Below are 20,620 nucleotides of genomic sequence, written 5' to 3' on the forward strand. Positions count from 1 at the left end.
ATAGAGGCCGCCCTATATGAACATAAGGGTAGGAAAATGCGCGAGTTAGGGTTAAACAAGTGGGCACCATTAAAAACCTGGAGAGACTTGCGAATACAGAAATAGGTGCAAGCATAAGGATATGTAATGTATTCCAGTGTACAGTGGTTTTAACATCCCTCTGACTGTGGAAGTGCATGTGATCTCATGAGTCTTTATTTAGTGTATCTTTTCAATATTTTTATATGGAATAATGTAAAAAGTGAATTTTATATGGCTAATGTTTGTACCAGGAATTTCTCAATAAAAAAAAAAAAAGAGATGGACGACCTGAGCAGGGTGGTGTGAAATAACAAAGCTATGTTGTTGTGCATGGGGGGTTCGATTGAAAGGTGCTGTACAAGATGGTCAAACATTTGTGTTGTGCCTGGTAATTTGCTATGCCAGAAACCGATCCCCGGAAGCTTGTTTCCGGTCCAGGGAAGGCATGGCTTGGCAGTTCGGGCTGGACTGTTCCCATGAGGCACAGGGTCAGACTGATTTGCATATAGCCATGTCTAAACTGGGGTGGCAGAGTGGGCTAAAGAACGGTGATGGATCAAACCAGATCTTTTGACTGGGTGTGAGTTTTTGATTGGTTCGGATGCTCCGTCCATCACCACCACCCCCTTTTGTACTGGTAATTTACTATGGGCACGGGCATTGGAATGGTATTGGTCCCCTTTCTGCTTTGGATAGATGTAGCTGGGTTTGCATTTAATCTATGATTTGTTGGGAAAAATCATTTTTGTTCCCTAACTTATCATGCCCTTTTTCAGGGGAAGGAGGAGGTCGGTATTCCTTCATTCGGTCTTGATAAATAAGTCAGGTATCTTTCAGTTCAGGGATACTTGTTCCATGTGACCCTTCAGAGTGCAGAATGCATTCTATGTTTAAAACGTCTGTACTGAGAAGTATTCAGTGTCCAATTACAACACCCTCCTTAATGATGGGAAGCTTTTTTTCAGGAAATCATTAACTTTGTCTTTCGACATAGACACACCCACCATGTATTTTCTTTAGTTGTGATGGTGACTTAAAGCTTGAAAGACTAAAATGTATTTAGCTGCCATAAAATTCACTTTGGAGAAGTATTGTATTCATGAAAAAAGCCGCCTTCCTGGAAATGTGCATTAGAACAAGTACAGAGCTGGTGTTCAAGTAGGAAACCTGCCTGCACCAGGTCTGTCAGCTGAGACCCATTGTAATGAAGCAGAATCCAGACTCACCTATCACTGACAAACCAAAGTAATATATCTGAGGCTTATAGATTAAATGACACAATGGTGCTTACCTGCAAAAATAGGAGTCAGCAACTATAACAGTTAGTACAAGAGAACAGAGAAGGATAGACAAAAACCATCTGGTAGTGTTTGATGTGTACCTGTAGGAAAAATATTAACATTAGTGAAGTTCACAAGGGAGTTCAAAATTCAGTAAGAACAAAACACACACGCACATTATTCATTAACTCATTTTTCATTTCATACAGCTTTATTCGATCATTGTGAACAGATCATAAAAGCAAAAGAATACATCTAAAAATATCCAGATCAATAAATATTCATATATACATTAGTCAAAACATTATTAATTGGGGCGTGGCTAGGCGCCAGCTAGGATGAGGCGTGGCTAGGCGCCGGCTAGGATGGCCGCCTAACTCGAGGGCTCCGTTACGCCGAGACCTCCACCCGCCGAAATCCGGTAGAAAATCCGGCAGATTCTGCATCCTGAACGCAGCGCAGCACAGTCCAACTGAAGCCGCGCCTGGCGGTCTGACCCCGGTCGCGCTACTCCGCTCCATTGCGGCGCTGCAGCTCCGGACCTCGGCGCCTAACAACAGGCCTGGATCAAGGGTCTCCCGCGGTCGGTCACTACTGCAGGCGAGCCCCCGGCTTTGAGGCCTAGCCGGGGGCGGGGAAAGAAATTCGGTGCCAACAGCGCCAAGAGTACAAGTCACACTACCGGTGCCTCTGTACTTTGGAGCCTGGCCCTGGAAGCTCGACCGTGACGGCGTGAGCCTGAAGGAGCCTAAAAAAGGGGAGGAGAGGAAAGAAAGGGTTTAAAAAAAAAAAGACACATCTCAAAACGGCGACACCTGGGTCAAGGTCAGTGAATATCCTGCGGGTGCTGGACCCCCAGCCTGCTCCCCCGTGAACATCTGTATGGACTGGAGACACTAAGGCGGGGCTGTTTCTGCACCTTCACCGCCGGGCGTGGGGCACAACGGCCTGCAGGGATGACCTCTGGCCCACTAACACCGGGGGGGCACCACAAAGCTGGCACAGCGAAGGGCCGTGACGCCCTGCAGGGCGTTGCACGGTACTGTCTGGGAGGCCCACTGCATACAAGGAGGCGGAAGCCAATAGCCTGCCTGGCTGGGGAGACGCGCCACTGAGAAGTAGGGTAATCGGGAGAACCGAAGATTTTCTTGGTGAGAGCCCATGATTCGTGGGTGAGAACGACTGAAGGGGACTGGGCGACGACGCTGCACTGAGTCAGACAATGGACACGGGTGCCACGTGCTGCGGTGCCGCCGGACGGCAGAGGCTGTGGATTAAGGAGGCTGAGGGGGCCCTGGAGGTGGAAGGTAGAGAGCGGCCCGACACCCCACGGCATACTGATACAGACCCCAGAGGCCCCCCCCCTATGAGAGGGAGGGGGTGTGAACAGATACCAGACTTGCACCAGCGCATTGGTCACCGTTTGGTCTCCCGGCCGAGACTTGAAGCACCGCTGACCAGGGCAAGAGTTCTAGCCGTGGGAACAATGAGGCCCAAGCAGGGTGGGGCCACCCAGTCCAACAAGCTTGATAAATATACAGTGCAAAAGGGCATACCGCTGACTGAAGGCCCGACCGGGGAACCCTCTACCCAGAAGGAGCCGTCACTATCCAGCATCATGGCAGCTATACAGACACTGGGCGCCACCCTAGAAACGAAAATTGACAAGGTCTCCATAGAAGTCAACCTCCTACGTGCAGATCTAAATAAAACTTCGGAGAAGACCAAGGCCAATGAGGCGGGCATTGCGGAGCTATGGACCTCTACCAAGAAACTGGAACAGCGAGTAGAAGTGTTAATACATCAACACCGTCGGATGGCCCTCCGGCTGGAGGACCAGGAAGGGAGGGCGCGAAGGAGCAACATCCGCCTGGTAGGGGTGCCGGAAGGTTTGGAGGGGCCCAGCGTCGAACTCTTTGTCGAGGATTTGATCCTTCAACATCTCAAACCTAAGCGTCTGTCCACCATCTTCACTGTAGAACGTGCACATTTTGAGCACCCATTCCAAAGCCAAAACCTGGTGCGCTGCCAAGGACGATCATCGCAAAAATCCTTAACTACAGAGAAGAGACGCTATTTTACAGACGGCCAGACAAACTGGTGACCTGCAATACGAGAATGCCACCATCCGCTTTTTCCAGGACTTTACTCTCCAAGTTCAGCGTGACAGGCGGTCCTTTGCGGGTGTGAAGGCGGCGTTGAGAGAAAAAGGCCTCAAGTACATGATGTTTTTCCCCGCCAAACTCAAGGTCCTGGCAGGGTCAAATCCATATTTTTCACTTCACCAGCGGAAGTGCAAGACTGCCTCGACAGGGAATCATCTACCACGGGTGAAGGAGCAGGGGCCCAGAACTGGAGAGACACACAGGTTGAATCCCCGGGGTCGGCGGCGGGGAGATCGGAGTTGGACGGACAGAGTCAGCGCTCCTGGAGATCCCGGTCTGCAAGCCCCAGATGGGACTCCCTGCGCGGGGCGGCTGGCCATAGAGAGTGACGAACCTGCATGAGCCTGTCGACATAAACTGTAAAGTACTGTACTGAGGGGGGCTTATTCCGGGGGAGGGGAGGGGGTTGCACTCGCCCACCCACCGTTCTTGGGGGGAGAGGGGGGGGACACAATGTCATACGGGTGCTGGGAAATAGTCAACCTGTTGATTGACTTTGCTAAAATAATCCCCATCCCGTACAACATCCCCTTCTTTGCCCTGTTCTTTCTCCTCCCCCCTTTTTTATTCTTTTTATTTTTTCTTTCTCTCTTTTCTCTTTCTCTTTTTTTTTTCTTTTCTTTTTCTCTCTCTTCCTCCTCATTCCCCCTCTGCCTCTCCTTGATGGCCTGGATCCATGCAGGGGCCGTCGCTCAGACCGGAAGGGCGAGCTACAGGTCAACAACGCTCGAATCCCATATTTGGCTGTGCGCATAATGTGCGGGCGCAGTGTTTCTTTGTTGTATTTGGGTGGGGGAGAACCTCGGGTGGCGGGTTGGGCCGGGGCCAGTGCACGCTCCAGACAACAGGTCCGCAAGGAAGGGAAGACAGGTTACATAGAGTTGTTGTTTCTTCCTCTTCCGGGGTGAGTATTGGGCGAAAGGCACTCTGCTAATTGGGGATGTGGGTAGTTCAAGGCCTACGGAGCAGGGGTGCAGGGAGGGGGGAGGGAACCGAGGGAGTTGGGAGAGGGAGGTGGGGGAGGACTGGAACAGTTGGGGACACACGAAGAAAACTGATCAGGTCACGTAGGGAATCTACTGTTGCTGTTGTAATTTGTACTACTAAGCGCAAGGGGTCAACTCAAAACCGTTTGGATACACATGTGCACAACACTGGGAGTCACGGTGAGGATGTATTGAAAGGAATAACGCATTGCTATGAAGTGGGATAAGAGTTTGAAGATGATGAGCTGGAATGTCAACGGGCTGGGGGACAAGCTTAAGAGAACTATTGTATTACAGTTTATCAAGCGACACCTTCCGGGTGTGGTACTCCTGCAGGAGACGCATCTACTGGGCAACACCTGCCACGCGCTAAACAGATTGGGTTATATCCTAGTGGCTCACGTCGGATTCACCTCAGGATCCCGTGGGGTGGGCATTTTGCTTCGTCGCAACCTTCCCCTAATCATTGATCACACAGACTCAGACCCTTTAGGGCGCTATGTAACAATTTCGGGTAGATGGGAGGGCCGTAGGCTTAACTTGGTTTCGGTCTACATTCCGCCCTGGTCTTCAAACCCAGTCATACCAGGACCTGGGCAAGGTGATTCTTTCCCTCCCAGAAGGGATCCTCCTAGTGGGAGGTGACTTTAATGCCATAGTGTCAGGGACCCTTGACCGTAACCCTCCCAGGGACATGCCACCGGGGCAAAGGTGGTTATCGGATTTCCTTGAGGCCTTCGGCCTCACTAATCTTTGGCGCCTCCGACACCCGAGAGACACTCAATACACATTTTTCTCCGGCCCACATAGATCATTCTCCTGCATTGACTATATACTGTCACCCCTGCAGCGCGACACAACGATTCGTGAAATGACACACCTCGCAAGGGAAATCTCGGACAACTCATCATTAGTAGCCCACCTCACATTTCGGGACAGACAGACAACGGACACGGGTGCCACGTGCTGCGGTGCCGCCGGACGGGGGAGGCTGTGGATTAAGGAGGCTGAGGGGGCCCTGGAGGTGGAAGGGAGAGAGTGGCCCGACACCCCACGGCATACTGATACAGACCCCAGAGCCCCCCCCCATGAGAGGGAGGGGCTGTGAACAGATACCAGACTCGCACCAGCGCATTGGTCACCGTTTGGTCTCCCGGCCGAGACTTGAAGCACCGCTGACCAGGGCAAGAGTTCTAGCCGTGGGAACAATGAGGCCCAAGCAGGGTGGGGCCACCCAGTCCAACAAGCTTGATAAATATACAGTGCAAAAGGGCATACCGCTGACTGAAGGCCCGACCGGGGAACCCTCTACCCAGAAGGAGCCGTCACTATCCAGCATCATGGCAGCTATACAGACACTGGGCGCCACCCTAGAAACGAAAATTGACAAGGTCTCCATAGAAGTCAACCTCCTACGTGCAGATCTAAATAAAACTTCGGAGAAGACCAAGGCCAATGAGGCGGGCATTGCGGAGCTATGGACCTCTACCAAGAACCTGGAACAGCGAGTAGAAGTGTTAATACATCAACACCGTCGGATGGCCCTCCGGCTGGAGGACCAGGAAGGGAGGGCGCGAAGGAGCAACATCCGCCTGGTAGGGGTGCCGGAAGGTTTGGAGGGGCCCAGCGTCGAAATCTTTGTCGAGGATTTGATCCTTCAACATCTCAAACCTAAGCGTCTGTCCACCATCTTCACTGTAGAACGTGCACATTTTGAGCACCCATTCCAAAGCCAAAACCTGGTGCGCTGCCAAGGACGATCATCGCAAAAATCCTTAACTACAGAGAAGAGACGCTATTTTACAGACGGCCAGACAAACTGGTGACCTGCAATACGAGAATGCCACCATCCGCTTTTTCCAGGACTTTACTCTCCAAGTTCAGCGTGACAGGCGGTCCTTTGCGGGTGTGAAGGCGGCGTTGAGAGAAAAAGGCCTCAAGTACATGATGTTTTTCCCCGCCAAACTCAAGGTCCTGGCAGGGTCAAATCCATATTTTTCACTTCACCAGCGGAAGTGCAAGACTGCCTCGACAGGGAATCATCTACCACGGGTGAAGGAGCGGGGGCCCAGAACTGGAGAGACACACAGGTTGAATGCCCGGGGTCGGCGGCGGGGAGATCGGAGTTGGACGGACAGAGTCAGCGCTCCTGGAGATCCCGGTCTGCAAGCCCCAGATGGGACTCCCTGCGCGGGGCGGCTGGCCATAGAGAGTGACGAACCTGCATGAGCCTGTCGACATAAACTGTAAAGTACTGTACTGAGGGGGGCTTATTCCGGGGGAGGGGAGGGGGTTGCACTCGCCCACCCACCGTTCTTGGGGGGAGGGGGGGGGACACAATGTCATACGGGTGCTGGGAAATAGTCAACCTGTTGATTGACTTTGCTAAAATAATCCCCATCCCGTACAACATCCCCTTCTTTGCCCTGTTCTTTCTCCTCCCCCCTTTTTTATTTTTTTTATTTTTTCTTTCTCTCTTTTCTCTTTCTCTTTTTTTTTTCTTTTCTTTTTCTCTCTCTTCCTCCTCATTCCCCCTCTGCCTCTCCTTGATGGCCGGGATCCATGCAGGGGCCGTCGCTCAGACCGGAAGGGCGAGTTACAGATCAACAACGCTCGAATCCCATATTTGGCTGTGCGCATAATGTGCGGGCGCAGTGTTTCTTTGTTGTATTTGGGTGGGGGAGAACCTCGGGTGGCGGGTTGGGCCGGGGCCAGTGCACGCTCCAGACAACAGGTCCGCAAGGAAGGGAAGACAGGTTACATAGAGTTGTTGTTTCTTCCTCTTCCGGGGTGAGTATTGGGCGAAAGGCACTCTGCTAATTGGGGATGTGGGTAGTTCAAGGCCTACGGAGCAGGGGTGCAGGGAGGGGGGAGGGAACCGAGGGAGTTGGGAGGGGGAGGTGGGGGAGGACTAGAACAGTTGGGGACACACGAAGAAAACTGATCAGGTCACGTAGGGAATCTACTGTTGCCGTTGTAATTTGTACTACTAAGCGCAAGGGGTCAACTCAAAACCGTTTGGATACACATGTGCATAACACTGGGAGTCACGGTGAGGATGTATTGAAAGGAATAACGCATTGCTATGAAGTGGGATAAGAGTTTGAAGATGATGAGCTGGAATGTCAATGGGCTGGGGGACAAGCTTAAGAGAACTATTGTATTACAGTTTATCAAGCGACACCTTCCGGGTGTGGTACTCCTGCAGGAGATGCATCTACTGGGCAACACCTGCCACGCGCTAAACAGATTGGGTTATATCCTAGTGGCTCACGTCGGATTCACCTCAGGATCCCGTGGGGTGGGCATTTTGCTTCGTCGCAACCTTCCCCTAATCATTGATCACACAGACTCAGACCCTTTAGGGCGCTATGTAACAATTTCGGGTAGATGGGAGGGCCGTAGGCTTAACTTGGTTTCGGTCTACATTCCGCCCTGGTCTTCAAACCCAGTCATACCAGGACCTGGGCAAGGTGATTCTTTCCCTCCCAGAAGGGATCCTCCTAGTGGGAGGTGACTTTAACGCCATAGTGTCAGGGACCCTTGACCGTAACCCTCCCAGGGACATGCCACCGGGGCAAAGGTGGTTATCGGATTTCCTTGAGGCCTTCGGCCTCACTAATCTTTGGCGCCTCCGACACCCGAGAGACACTCAATACACATTTTTCTCCGGCCCACATAGATCATTCTCCTGCATTGACTATATACTGTCACCCCTGCAGCGCGACACAACGATTCGTGAAATGACACACCTCGCAAGGGAAATCTCGGACAACTCATCATTAGTAGCCCACCTCACATTCCGGGACAGACAGACAACGGACACGGGTGCCACGTGCTGCGGTGCCGCCGGACGGCGGAGGCTGTGGATTAAGGAGGCTGAGGGGGCCCTGGAGGTGGAAGGGAGAGAGTGGCCCGACACCCCACGGCATACTGATACAGACCCCAGAGCCCCCCCCCCTATGAGAGGGAGGGGCTGTGAACAGATACCAGACTCGCACCAGCGCATTGGTCACCGTTTGGTCTCCCGGCCGAGACTTGAAGCACCGCTGACCAGGGCAAGAGTTCTAGCCGTGGGAACAATGAGGCCCAAGCAGGGTGGGGCCACCCAGTCCAACAAGCTTGATAAATATACAGTGCAAAAGGGCATACCGCTGACTGAAGGCCCGACCGGGGAACCCTCTACCCAGAAGGAGCCGTCACTATCCAGCATCATGGCAGCTATACAGACACTGGGCGCCACCCTAGAAACGAAAATTGACAAGGTCTCCATAGAAGTCAACCTCCTACGTGCAGATCTAAATAAAACTTCGGAGAAGACCAAGGCCAATGAGGCGGGCATTGCGGAGCTATGGACCTCTACCAAGAACCTGGAACAGCGAGTAGAAGTGTTAATACATCAACACCGTCGGATGGCCCTCCGGCTGGAGGACCAGGAAGGGAGGGCGCGAAGGAGCAACATCCGCCTGGTAGGGGTGCCGGAAGGTTTGGAGGGGCCCAGCGTCGAAATCTTTGTCGAGGATTTGATCCTTCAACATCTCAAACCTAAGCGTCTGTCCACCATCTTCACTGTAGAACGTGCACATTTTGAGCACCCATTCCAAAGCCAAAACCTGGTGCGCTGCCAAGGACGATCATCGCAAAAATCCTTAACTACAGAGAAGAGACGCTATTTTACAGACGGCCAGACAAACTGGTGACCTGCAATACGAGAATGCCACCATCCGCTTTTTCCAGGACTTTACTCTCCAAGTTCAGCGTGACAGGCGGTCCTTTGCGGGTGTGAAGGCGGCGTTGAGAGAAAAAGGCCTCAAGTACATGATGTTTTTCCCCGCCAAACTCAAGGTCCTGGCAGGGTCAAATCCATATTTTTCACTTCACCAGCGGAAGTGCAAGACTGCCTCGACAGGGAATCATCTACCACGGGTGAAGGAGCGGGGGCCCAGAACTGGAGAGACACACAGGTTGAATGCCCGGGGTCGGCGGCGGGGAGATCGGAGTTGGACGGACAGAGTCAGCGCTCCTGGAGATCCCGGTCTGCAAGCCCCAGATGGGACTCCCTGCGCGGGGCGGCTGGCCATAGAGAGTGACGAACCTGCATGAGCCTGTCGACATAAACTGTAAAGTACTGTACTGAGGGGGGCTTATTCCGGGGGAGGGGAGGGGGTTGCACTCGCCCACCCACCGTTCTTGGGGGGAGGGGGGGGGACACAATGTCATACGGGTGCTGGGAAATAGTCAACCTGTTGATTGACTTTGCTAAAATAATCCCCATCCCGTACAACATCCCCTTCTTTGCCCTGTTCTTTCTCCTCCCCCCTTTTTTATTTTTTTTATTTTTTCTTTCTCTCTTTTCTCTTTCTCTTTTTTTTTTCTTTTCTTTTTCTCTCTCTTCCTCCTCATTCCCCCTCTGCCTCTCCTTGATGGCCGGGATCCATGCAGGGGCCGTCGCTCAGACCGGAAGGGCGAGTTACAGATCAACAACGCTCGAATCCCATATTTGGCTGTGCGCATAATGTGCGGGCGCAGTGTTTCTTTGTTGTATTTGGGTGGGGGAGAACCTCGGGTGGCGGGTTGGGCCGGGGCCAGTGCACGCTCCAGACAACAGGTCCGCAAGGAAGGGAAGACAGGTTACATAGAGTTGTTGTTTCTTCCTCTTCCGGGGTGAGTATTGGGCGAAAGGCACTCTGCTAATTGGGGATGTGGGTAGTTCAAGGCCTACGGAGCAGGGGTGCAGGGAGGGGGGAGGGAACCGAGGGAGTTGGGAGGGGGAGGTGGGGGAGGACTAGAACAGTTGGGGACACACGAAGAAAACTGATCAGGTCACGTAGGGAATCTACTGTTGCCGTTGTAATTTGTACTACTAAGCGCAAGGGGTCAACTCAAAACCGTTTGGATACACATGTGCATAACACTGGGAGTCACGGTGAGGATGTATTGAAAGGAATAACGCATTGCTATGAAGTGGGATAAGAGTTTGAAGATGATGAGCTGGAATGTCAATGGGCTGGGGGACAAGCTTAAGAGAACTATTGTATTACAGTTTATCAAGCGACACCTTCCGGGTGTGGTACTCCTGCAGGAGATGCATCTACTGGGCAACACCTGCCACGCGCTAAACAGATTGGGTTATATCCTAGTGGCTCACGTCGGATTCACCTCAGGATCCCGTGGGGTGGGCATTTTGCTTCGTCGCAACCTTCCCCTAATCATTGATCACACAGACTCAGACCCTTTAGGGCGCTATGTAACAATTTCGGGTAGATGGGAGGGCCGTAGGCTTAACTTGGTTTCGGTCTACATTCCGCCCTGGTCTTCAAACCCAGTCATACCAGGACCTGGGCAAGGTGATTCTTTCCCTCCCAGAAGGGATCCTCCTAGTGGGAGGTGACTTTAACGCCATAGTGTCAGGGACCCTTGACCGTAACCCTCCCAGGGACATGCCACCGGGGCAAAGGTGGTTATCGGATTTCCTTGAGGCCTTCGGCCTCACTAATCTTTGGCGCCTCCGACACCCGAGAGACACTCAATACACATTTTTCTCCGGCCCACATAGATCATTCTCCTGCATTGACTATATACTGTCACCCCTGCAGCGCGACACAACGATTCGTGAAATGACACACCTCGCAAGGGAAATCTCGGACAACTCATCATTAGTAGCCCACCTCACATTCCGGGACAGACAGACAACGGACACGGGTGCCACGTGCTGCGGTGCCGCCGGACGGCGGAGGCTGTGGATTAAGGAGGCTGAGGGGGCCCTGGAGGTGGAAGGGAGAGAGTGGCCCGACACCCCACGGCATACTGATACAGACCCCAGAGCCCCCCCCCCTATGAGAGGGAGGGGCTGTGAACAGATACCAGACTCGCACCAGCGCATTGGTCACCGTTTGGTCTCCCGGCCGAGACTTGAAGCACCGCTGACCAGGGCAAGAGTTCTAGCCGTGGGAACAATGAGGCCCAAGCAGGGTGGGGCCACCCAGTCCAACAAGCTTGATAAATATACAGTGCAAAAGGGCATACCGCTGACTGAAGGCCCGACCGGGGAACCCTCTACCCAGAAGGAGCCGTCACTATCCAGCATCATGGCAGCTATACAGACACTGGGCGCCACCCTAGAAACGAAAATTGACAAGGTCTCCATAGAAGTCAACCTCCTACGTGCAGATCTAAATAAAACTTCGGAGAAGACCAAGGCCAATGAGGCGGGCATTGCGGAGCTATGGACCTCTACCAAGAAACTGGAACAGCGAGTAGAAGTGTTAATACATCAACACCGTCGGATGGCCCTCCGGCTGGAGGACCAGGAAGGGAGGGCGCGAAGGAGCAACATCCGCCTGGTAGGGGTGCCGGAAGGTTTGGAGGGGCCCAGCGTCGAACTCTTTGTCGAGGATTTGATCCTTCAACATCTCAAACCTAAGCGTCTGTCCACCATCTTCACTGTAGAACGTGCACATTTTGAGCACCCATTCCAAAGCCAAAACCTGGTGCGCTGCCAAGGACGATCATCGCAAAAATCCTTAACTACAGAGAAGAGACGCTATTTTACAGACGGCCAGACAAACTGGTGACCTGCAATACGAGAATGCCACCATCCGCTTTTTCCAGGACTTTACTCTCCAAGTTCAGCGTGACAGGCGGTCCTTTGCGGGTGTGAAGGCGGCGTTGAGAGAAAAAGGCCTCAAGGACATGATGTTTTTCCCCGCCAAACTCAAGGTCCTGGCAGGGTCAAATCCATATTTTTCACTTCACCAGCGGAAGTGCAAGACTGCCTCGACAGGGAATCATCTACCACGGGTGAAGGAGCGGGGGCCCAGAACTGGAGAGACACACAGGTTGAATCCCCGGGGTCGGCGGCGGGGAGATCGGAGTTGGACGGACAGAGTCAGCGCTCCTGGAGATCCCGGTCTGCAAGCCCCAGATGGGACTCCCTGCGCGGGGCGGCTGGCCATAGAGAGTGACGAACCTGCATGAGCCTGTCGACATAAACTGTAAAGTACTGTACTGAGGGGGGCTTATTCCGGGGGAGGGGAGGGGGTTGCACTCGCCCACCCACCGTTCTTGGGGGGAGAGGGGGGGGGACACAATGTCATACGGGTGCTGGGAAATAGTCAACCTGTTGATTGACTTTGCTAAAATAATCCCCATCCCGTACAACATCCCCTTCTTTGCCCTGTTCTTTCTCCTCCCCCCTTTTTTATTTTTTTTATTTTTTCTTTCTCTCTTTTCTCTTTCTCTTTTTTTTTTCTTTTCTTTTTCTCTCTCTTCCTCCTCATTCCCCCTCTGCCTCTCCTTGATGGCCTGGATCCATGCAGGGGCCGTCGCTCAGACCGGAAGGGCGAGTTACAGGTCAACAACGCTCGAATCCCATATTTGGCTGTGCGCATAATGTGCGGGCGCAGTGTTTCTTTGTTGTATTTGGGTGGGGGAGAACCTCGGGTGGCGGGTTGGGCCGGGGCCAGTGCACGCTCCAGACAACAGGTCCGCAAGGAAGGGAAGACAGGTTACATAGAGTTGTTGTTTCTTCCTCTTCCGGGGTGAGTATTGGGCGAAAGGCACTCTGCTAATTGGGGATGTGGGTAGTTCAAGGCCTACAGAGCAGGGGTGCAGGGAGGGGGGAGGGAACCGAGGGAGTTGGGAGGGGGAGGTGGGGGAGGACTGGAACAGTTGGGGACACACGAAGAAAACTGATCAGGTCACGTAGGGAATCTACTGTTGCCGTTGTAATTTGTACTACTAAGCGCAAGGGGTCAACTCAAAACCGTTTGGATACACATGTGCACAACACTGGGAGTCACGGTGAGGATGTATTGAAAGGAATAACGCATTGCTATGAAGTGGGATAAGAGTTTGAAGATGATGAGCTGGAATGTCAACGGGCTGGGGGACAAGCTTAAGAGAACTATTGTATTACAGTTTATCAAGCGACACCTTCCGGGTGTGGTACTCCTGCAGGAGACGCATCTACTGGGCAACACCTGCCACGCGCTAAACAGATTGGGTTATATCCTAGTGGCTCACGTCGGATTCACCTCAGGATCCCGTGGGGTGGGCATTTTGCTTCGTCGCAACCTTCCCCTAATCATTGATCACACAGACTCAGACCCTTTAGGGCGCTATGTAACAATTTCGGGTAGATGGGAGGGCCATAGGCTTAACTTGGTTTCGGTCTACATTCCGCCCTGGTCTTCAAACCCAGTCATACCAGGACCTGGGCAAGGTGATTCTTTCCCTCCCAGAAGGGATCCTCCTAGTGGGAGGTGACTTTAACGCCATAGTGTCAGGGACCCTTGACCGTAACCCTCCCAGGGACATGCCACCGGGGCAAAGGTGGTTATCGGATTTCCTTGAGGCCTTCGGCCTCACTAATCTTTGGCGCCTCCGACACCCGAGAGACACTCAATACACATTTTTCTCCGGCCCACATAGATCATTCTCCTGCATTGACTATATACTGTCACCCCTGCAGCGCGACACAACGATTCGTGAAATTACACACCTCGCAAGGGAAATCTCGGACAACTCATCATTAGTAGCCCACCTCACATTCCGGGACAGACAGGAGGGCAGCATTGCACCCATAAACGCCTGGTACCTACGTAGTGAAGAGATAAAGACTAAGCTTACGCTCTCGATTGACTGCTACTTTGAGGATAATAATGGCACAGTGGACTCGTCGTCGGTGTTGTGGGGGGCATTTAAAACAGTCCTTAGAGGGGAAGCCCTGTCCGCTATCACCGGACGACGCAGGGAGCGGGAAAGGCAAATGGCTACTATGGAGGGAGACCTCCTTGCATTGGAGACGGCGGCTCAGGAAGGAGGTGCACCGAGAACATTGCACCTTATGGAGCTCAAAGCGGCGGAATATAGGGCATTAGCCACTGACCAAGCCAAAACCATGGCCAGAGAGGAGGGTAGACTCTACGATCAGGGAGACAAAGCAGGCAAACTAATAGCCTGGCTGGATAAAAAGCGACAGGAACAGAGAGTCGTGGCGGAGCTTGAGACTGAGTCAGGTGAGGTCATCACAGAACCACGAGAGATAGTCGAGGAATTCGTGCGGCACTACCAAAAGGTCTATAGCAAGGGCTCTGACAGGCCTGAAGAAGATTCGGTCTCTTTGTTGACTGACATCTGACTCCCCGCCCTCTCGGACTCGGAATGTGAAGTCCTGGAGGCACCGCTTGCTGTAGACGAGCTGAGATGAGCGATTAGGGACCTCAAGCCAGAAAAAGCCCTCGGGCCTAACGGCTTGCCGATAGAGCTGTATAAGTTAACGCCTGGCAGCCTGAGTCCATACCTCAAACAAATGTTTGAAGAAAGCAAAGAAAGGGGCACCTTACCAAGTGACCAGCGTATCGCCACCATAGTGACTATCCCGAAAGAGGGAAAACCAAGAAACTCCTGTGCCTCCTATAGGCCCATTTCTTTACTAAACGCGGAACCAAAAATCCTGGCCAAAGTGCTCGCGAACCGGCTCAAACCTGTCCTTACTTGGACCAGTCTGGTTTCATGCCTCACCGCAACACAGCGCTCAATCTCCGGCAGCTACACAGGGTGCTGGGACGCTGTCACACCCTCCGGGAGGATGCGTTTGTGGTATCCCTAGGTGCCTCAATGGCGTTTGACACGCTAGAATGGCCATATATGATGGCTTATATGATGGCTGTCCTCCGAAAACTGGGCTTTGGCCCTAACTTCATAGGTTGGGTGCGTCTACTTTACTCTCAGCCCCTGGCTCAGGTCTCTGTCAATAATAAAACCTCGGCAGTATTTGCGCTTGGAAGAGGGACGCGGCAGGGATGCCCTCTCTCACCCCTGCTGTTTGCGCTCTCGTTGGAACCCCTTGCTGCCTGGATTAGGCAGGACTAATCCCTGAAAGGAATACGCTGGACCGACGGGTGGGAAGACAGGATCTCGTGATACGCTGACGATATCCTTCTCTACCTCACAAGGCCACGTAAGTCCCTTATAGTAGCCATGGGTATCTTTGCCAGATTCGGGAAGAACTCTGGATACAGGATTAACTGGGATAAATCCATACTATACACCCTACAAGGTAACACCCAGGTCGCACCGCTGCACTGCCCAATCGCAGTGGCCACTGAAGCGTTTCGATACCTTGGGATCTTTATCTCCAAGGAACAGACCACCAGATATGAAAGGAATCTCCTGCCGCCCCTGCAAAGATTCAAAAGGGACTCTGCCTCCTGGCGACGGCTCCCATTGTCCCTCCTCGGGAGGGCGGCGCTCTTCAAAATGATGTCATTGCCAAGATTCCTGTACGCATTACAGTACCATCCAGACCTGGTCCCGCACACATATTTTAAGGCTATCGAAACCACACAGAGAGAGTTGCTGTGGTCAGGAACACCCCGCATATCCCTTCTAAATTTGACCCTGGGTTGGTATGACGGAGGCTTAGCGCTCCCGGACATACGTAAGTTCTACTGGGCTGCGCACCTTGCAGCCATCAACCAAGGTACCTATTGCGCTGGTGACGACCCTGGTTATGGCATGGACCGCTGGCTACTGCCCGGGGGAAACTTCGAGGCGGCGCTTTATTCTAGACCTGGTAGATACCAACTCACTGGTCCCACGCAGCACTCGGTGCAGCTGTGGCACATTGTACAACGTCAGTTGGGATGGGCTGACACCCTTACAAAGGCTACTCCCTTATGGGTCTCGGAGAAGTTAGGAACGTTGAATCACACTAAGGGGTTCCGAGGCTGGGACCTCCTACGCATCTCCCAAATTCGGGACCTGTGGGGCCCGGAGGGCGTAGTGTCCTTTGCCTCACTCCAGGACAGTAACCAGCTGGCGCATACAGAATACTTTCGATATTTGCAGATCAGACACTCTCTCCAAAAGAACATCCCTGCGGGTACGCAACTCCCTGATCACTCCCCCCTGGAGGACAGACTCCTGGATGGACACCTCCCTGAACATGCCATCTCACTTACATATAAAAAAACAATTAACAACTCCCCTGACCTCCTGCTCCCCCTTAAAGGGAAATGGGAAGCAGACTGCCTGGACATAGACAAGGAAGAATGGGGGAATGAGCTGGCCTCCCCTAAGGAGGTGGCCATATCAACAAGGCTCCGGTTGATTCAACTGAAAATCTTGCATCGTGCATACCTCTCAATAACCAGAGTGCAGCGCATGGGGAGGAGTGAGGACGGGCTCTGCCGGAGGGGCTGCGGGGAGGGGGGGACATACTTCCATATGCTGTGGGAATGCCCGCTTATTAGGAACTACTGGGTGAGAGTGACCCGCTGTATGCAGGAGGTGGGGGGAGTGGAGCTCCGAGTGGAAGCTAAGAGGTTCCTCTTAAACATTTGGGAACCCACAGATCTGCCGCCCCGGGGGAAGCTCTGGGCAACACTGGGATTTGCCATCGCCAAACGTAACATTGCTAGGCTATGGGGGGCGACCAGTGCTCCTAGATTGGGTCCTTGGAAGACTGATATTGATTGGTGCATGCTTCAGGAATAAATGGTGTAGGTGGCCCGTGGATGCCCACGGAAATGGATAGAAGTGTGGTCTAGATGGATTGAATACAGGGGCAACATTTGCGAACCCCCCTAATTGTCCCAATTGACGAACCGCTCGCACCCTCAAGAAACTGTGATGCATTATTCTGAATGTTTATCTATAAAAAGCACTGTATGTACTGTGATCCCCCCAGATGCACATGTGATTGATCCCTATGTACACTGTGATGACTGCCACTTATATTTGTTTTTCTTTTAACAAAATAAAAAGAGTTTAAAAAAAACATTATTAAATACATTTTACTATGGTCCAGTTAAAACCTTTAAAATCAGTTATAGTAAAAAAAACAAAATCAAAATCAAAAAATATGTTCATAATATGGTTACAGGGTGCTGCTAGAAACTATGCCCACCCTTTTCCTCTTCCTGAGGCAGGCCCATAGATATGAGGCAACACAGACACAGACTAATGGGTCACATAGGGCTTTTACGAAATACATGGCGACCCGACATTGCTTAAAATGATGATACCTCAGAATTGGCAGTATAAACAATTTTCTTGCTTCAGAATATATTTGACAAAATAGTAGGATATGCAAAATCTGCTAACCTATACTTCTTTTGTGGATATCCCAGGAGCACGGGATCATGTTTAATCTGAAGCGCAGTCGAATACATCTGTGCAAACGTTTTCTTAAAGCTACAGCATTGCTCAACCATTCGCCAAACCACAGTTGCCTGTGAGGCATCTGTAAAAACTACACATATGCTGTGAACGAAATGCTAATTGAGGGTAGAAAAAAAGCAGCCAGTCATGTAACGCGATTACTTAGTTAGTCTTTCTATAATTGTAGAGGCCAGAGCCAAACCGAACATGATTTCATGTCAATGTAGATGCTTCCAGTCTTACACCCCCAGAATGATGGCAAGACAGGCAGGAGTAAGTCGAATGGTTTACTCATGAAGTATTATCCTTACAGAAGGAGCTTAGCTATCCCTCGGCCAGTCCTAGAGTAACTGACCACTAGAATGCTCGCAGGTTACTTAGAATACAGAATGCCGGCTAACCTCCCACTTCACGTTCTTATACAAGGCTCTTTACCTCTGGCATTGCAAGCTTCATAAGCGCAACATATCTTGGCCCTCACAAATGACCAGGAATACAAAAACATATTTCTAACTAAAATAAAAACTTACAAGTGGATACAAGAACATCAAAGTTAATGATGCCCGACTATTGAACATAAAACATAATCCCTCAATGTTAGATTTGGGGGTCTCTAGTTGGCAGAGGTAGGGAACTTTTACCAAATAGGGACCCTTGTGTCTAGTCAGGGTAAGGGGCTACACTCCTAAAATAACCCCTGCTCACCCCCTTGGTAGCTTGGCACGAGCAGGAAGGCTTATCTCAGAGGCAGTGTGCAAAGCATGTGTGAACACATACAGTAATACAGTGACAACACTACAGATGGACACCACACAGGTTGTATTATAAAAATAAGTATTATTGGACTTAGCTCTTTTTGGCAGGTTAACCCCTAAACTTTTAGCCTTTTCTCTGACATGGTGTTGGTGGTTTTAGGCCTCTTGGCACTTTAGCACTGTGGCCCAATGTAAAGTGTGTGCACTCTCTGTGTACATTTGATAAGGTCGGCCTGCCCTCCCTTAGGAATGCATTGGGGATTTCCTGATAAAGTGTATCAGTGATAATTCCTGGGTTGGGAGGAGCAGCGTGGTCGACTTTAGTATGTACGAAATTGTAAGAATAAATGCTGCGCAATGGTGTGCACAGAGTTATGATGACTGGTTGAGGAATGGCATTTCTGTGTGCTATGTGTCTGCCTGCCTGGTGTGAATTGCATGTCTGGCTTTTGAGTGACAGGGGCTGAGAGGTGTGTGTGGCTCCAGGAGGGGCAGGGTGAGTCAGCGCTAGGCTGAACGGGACATCTGCAGTGGGAGTAATCCCCTCACCCTGAATAGGACTGTGCCCAGCCTGTACAATGCTGGTTCCACCCCCTGTGGTGTGTCTGATCACCTAGCCCCCACCTGACAAAGGTGCTACAAATCCCCCCTAAGCCAGTTGCATCTGGTTCCCCCACGCCCTGTACTACAGACAAAGAGATTGTGGAGTATAAGTATAGGGGCTGTGACCCCATGATGTTTTTATGTGCTGGTGATGTCCCTGTCCTTGCTGGGACATGCTGCTGCTGGGGGCCCAGGAGGAATCGCCATGAGGGCTAGCCTCCCTGGGCCCAGCCTTCCACCCCCTTGGATCTCTCATGGACTTTTTCCGAGGAGCTGTGGCTCCTAGCGCCTGGAGAGTGCTATATTGTAATTATTCCAAGATGGAAGAAAGAGTGGACTTTGCAGCGCTGCGCTGCATGAAAAAAGGGAGGGAATCCCTGGCGTCGGGATTCCCCCGAATTGTGGGGACCGAGTGGAAGCCCACCCCGCTTTATGATTATTTTAAATGGCGGGTGCCCATCCCGCACTTGTGGTGCCTTTTTGCGGATGCCCACCCCGGATTGTTTATTTCCAGGCGGGTGCCCACCCTGCTCTCTTTTTACGGAGAGATCACCGCCGTGGCCCGGCGCGACCAGGAAGCCAGGTGGCTTTGTTTGACCGTGGGCGAGGCGCAAGAAGGAAGTTCAGCCGGAAGCCAGAGGAAGCTTGGCTGCGTGCGTGGAGGAGGAGGGGAGCCTACCCCGCCTCCACGAGCCCCGAGGAGAAGCCCCAGCCCCAGGAGAGGGACCGGGTGAAGAGAGGCAGAATCGTCTGCCGGGAGAAGAATGGAGTGCAGGACCCGACACAGCTCCAACAATGGGGGCATGTTTGTTTTTGGAGCCATGTGGGGGCTCATAAGGCTCCGTGGTGCCGGGCACCTCTAGGGATATGGTCCAGGTGTGCCGCCATAGCTGGCAGCTGCAACGTGGGCACATTTGTTTCTAGGGCCCCAGAGGGGGCCCAGAGGGCACCGAGGTGCCTGTGCCTGCTTATATTGGCTCCCAGCTGCCCCGCCTGAGAAAGGGCAGCTGCAATGTTTTGGACAGATGGTATAGGAATCCCTGAGTGGGACAGAGGAGGCACAGTGGTACCAGGGCTAATTCCTTTTTCCAGCTGCACCGCACCAGCGTGGGCAGCTGTGACGATGGTGCACATTTGTTGAGAGAGCCCCAGTGGGGGCCCAGAAGGCACAGTGAGTGCCATACCTACCGTGATGATCACAGCTGCACGGCAATTAATGGCAGCTGCTATGTTTAGGCCAGAGCATCTTGAGGAGTCCCAGTGGGGACCCAGGAGGTGCAGCGGTGCCAGCGCAATGGCGCACGTTGATTCTGCTGCATTGGCAGCTACCCTGACATTATGGACATTTGAGCCCTCTGAGAAGGCCAGTTGTCCAGGGGGACAGTGTGAGGTTGATAGGGCGCCAGGCCCTACTGTGATTGATGTGGTTCTAGGAAATGTGATTTACGCACTGTGGTTTATGCCTCTAGTATTTATGTTTAGGAGATTATTCCCTAATATGAGGTTACTGCATAACGCGTTTATGCTTGTGAGGTTATGGTCTAATGCGTTTAGGTCAGTGAGCTTATTGTACAATGTATTTATGCTTGTGAAGTTATTGACTAATGCGTTTAGACTTATGAGGTGATGGCATAAGGTGTTTA

General features: G+C 52.1%; 1 protein-coding gene across 2 annotated transcripts in view; it reads right to left on the reverse strand.

Annotated features, from left to right (window-relative positions):
* The window catches only part of LOC144752125 (histo-blood group ABO system transferase-like), a 179,470-nt gene that overhangs the window by 137,632 nt on the left and 21,218 nt on the right, over positions 1 to 20,620 (reverse strand). The window contains exon 3 of one of the 2 annotated variants that reach the window (XM_078640068.1): positions 1,313 to 1,402. The exons of the other annotated variant lie outside the window; for it this stretch is intronic. Within the exon in view, the coding sequence (XP_078496194.1) occupies positions 1,313 to 1,402 (90 nt within the window). The remainder of the gene's footprint in view (positions 1 to 1,312; positions 1,403 to 20,620) is intronic. 2 annotated transcript variants of the gene reach the window in all.

The sequence above is a fragment of the Lissotriton helveticus genome, chromosome 4_2, assembly GCF_964261635.1.
Source record: "Lissotriton helveticus chromosome 4_2, aLisHel1.1, whole genome shotgun sequence".
Classification (NCBI taxonomy): Eukaryota; Metazoa; Chordata; class Amphibia; order Caudata; family Salamandridae; genus Lissotriton; species Lissotriton helveticus.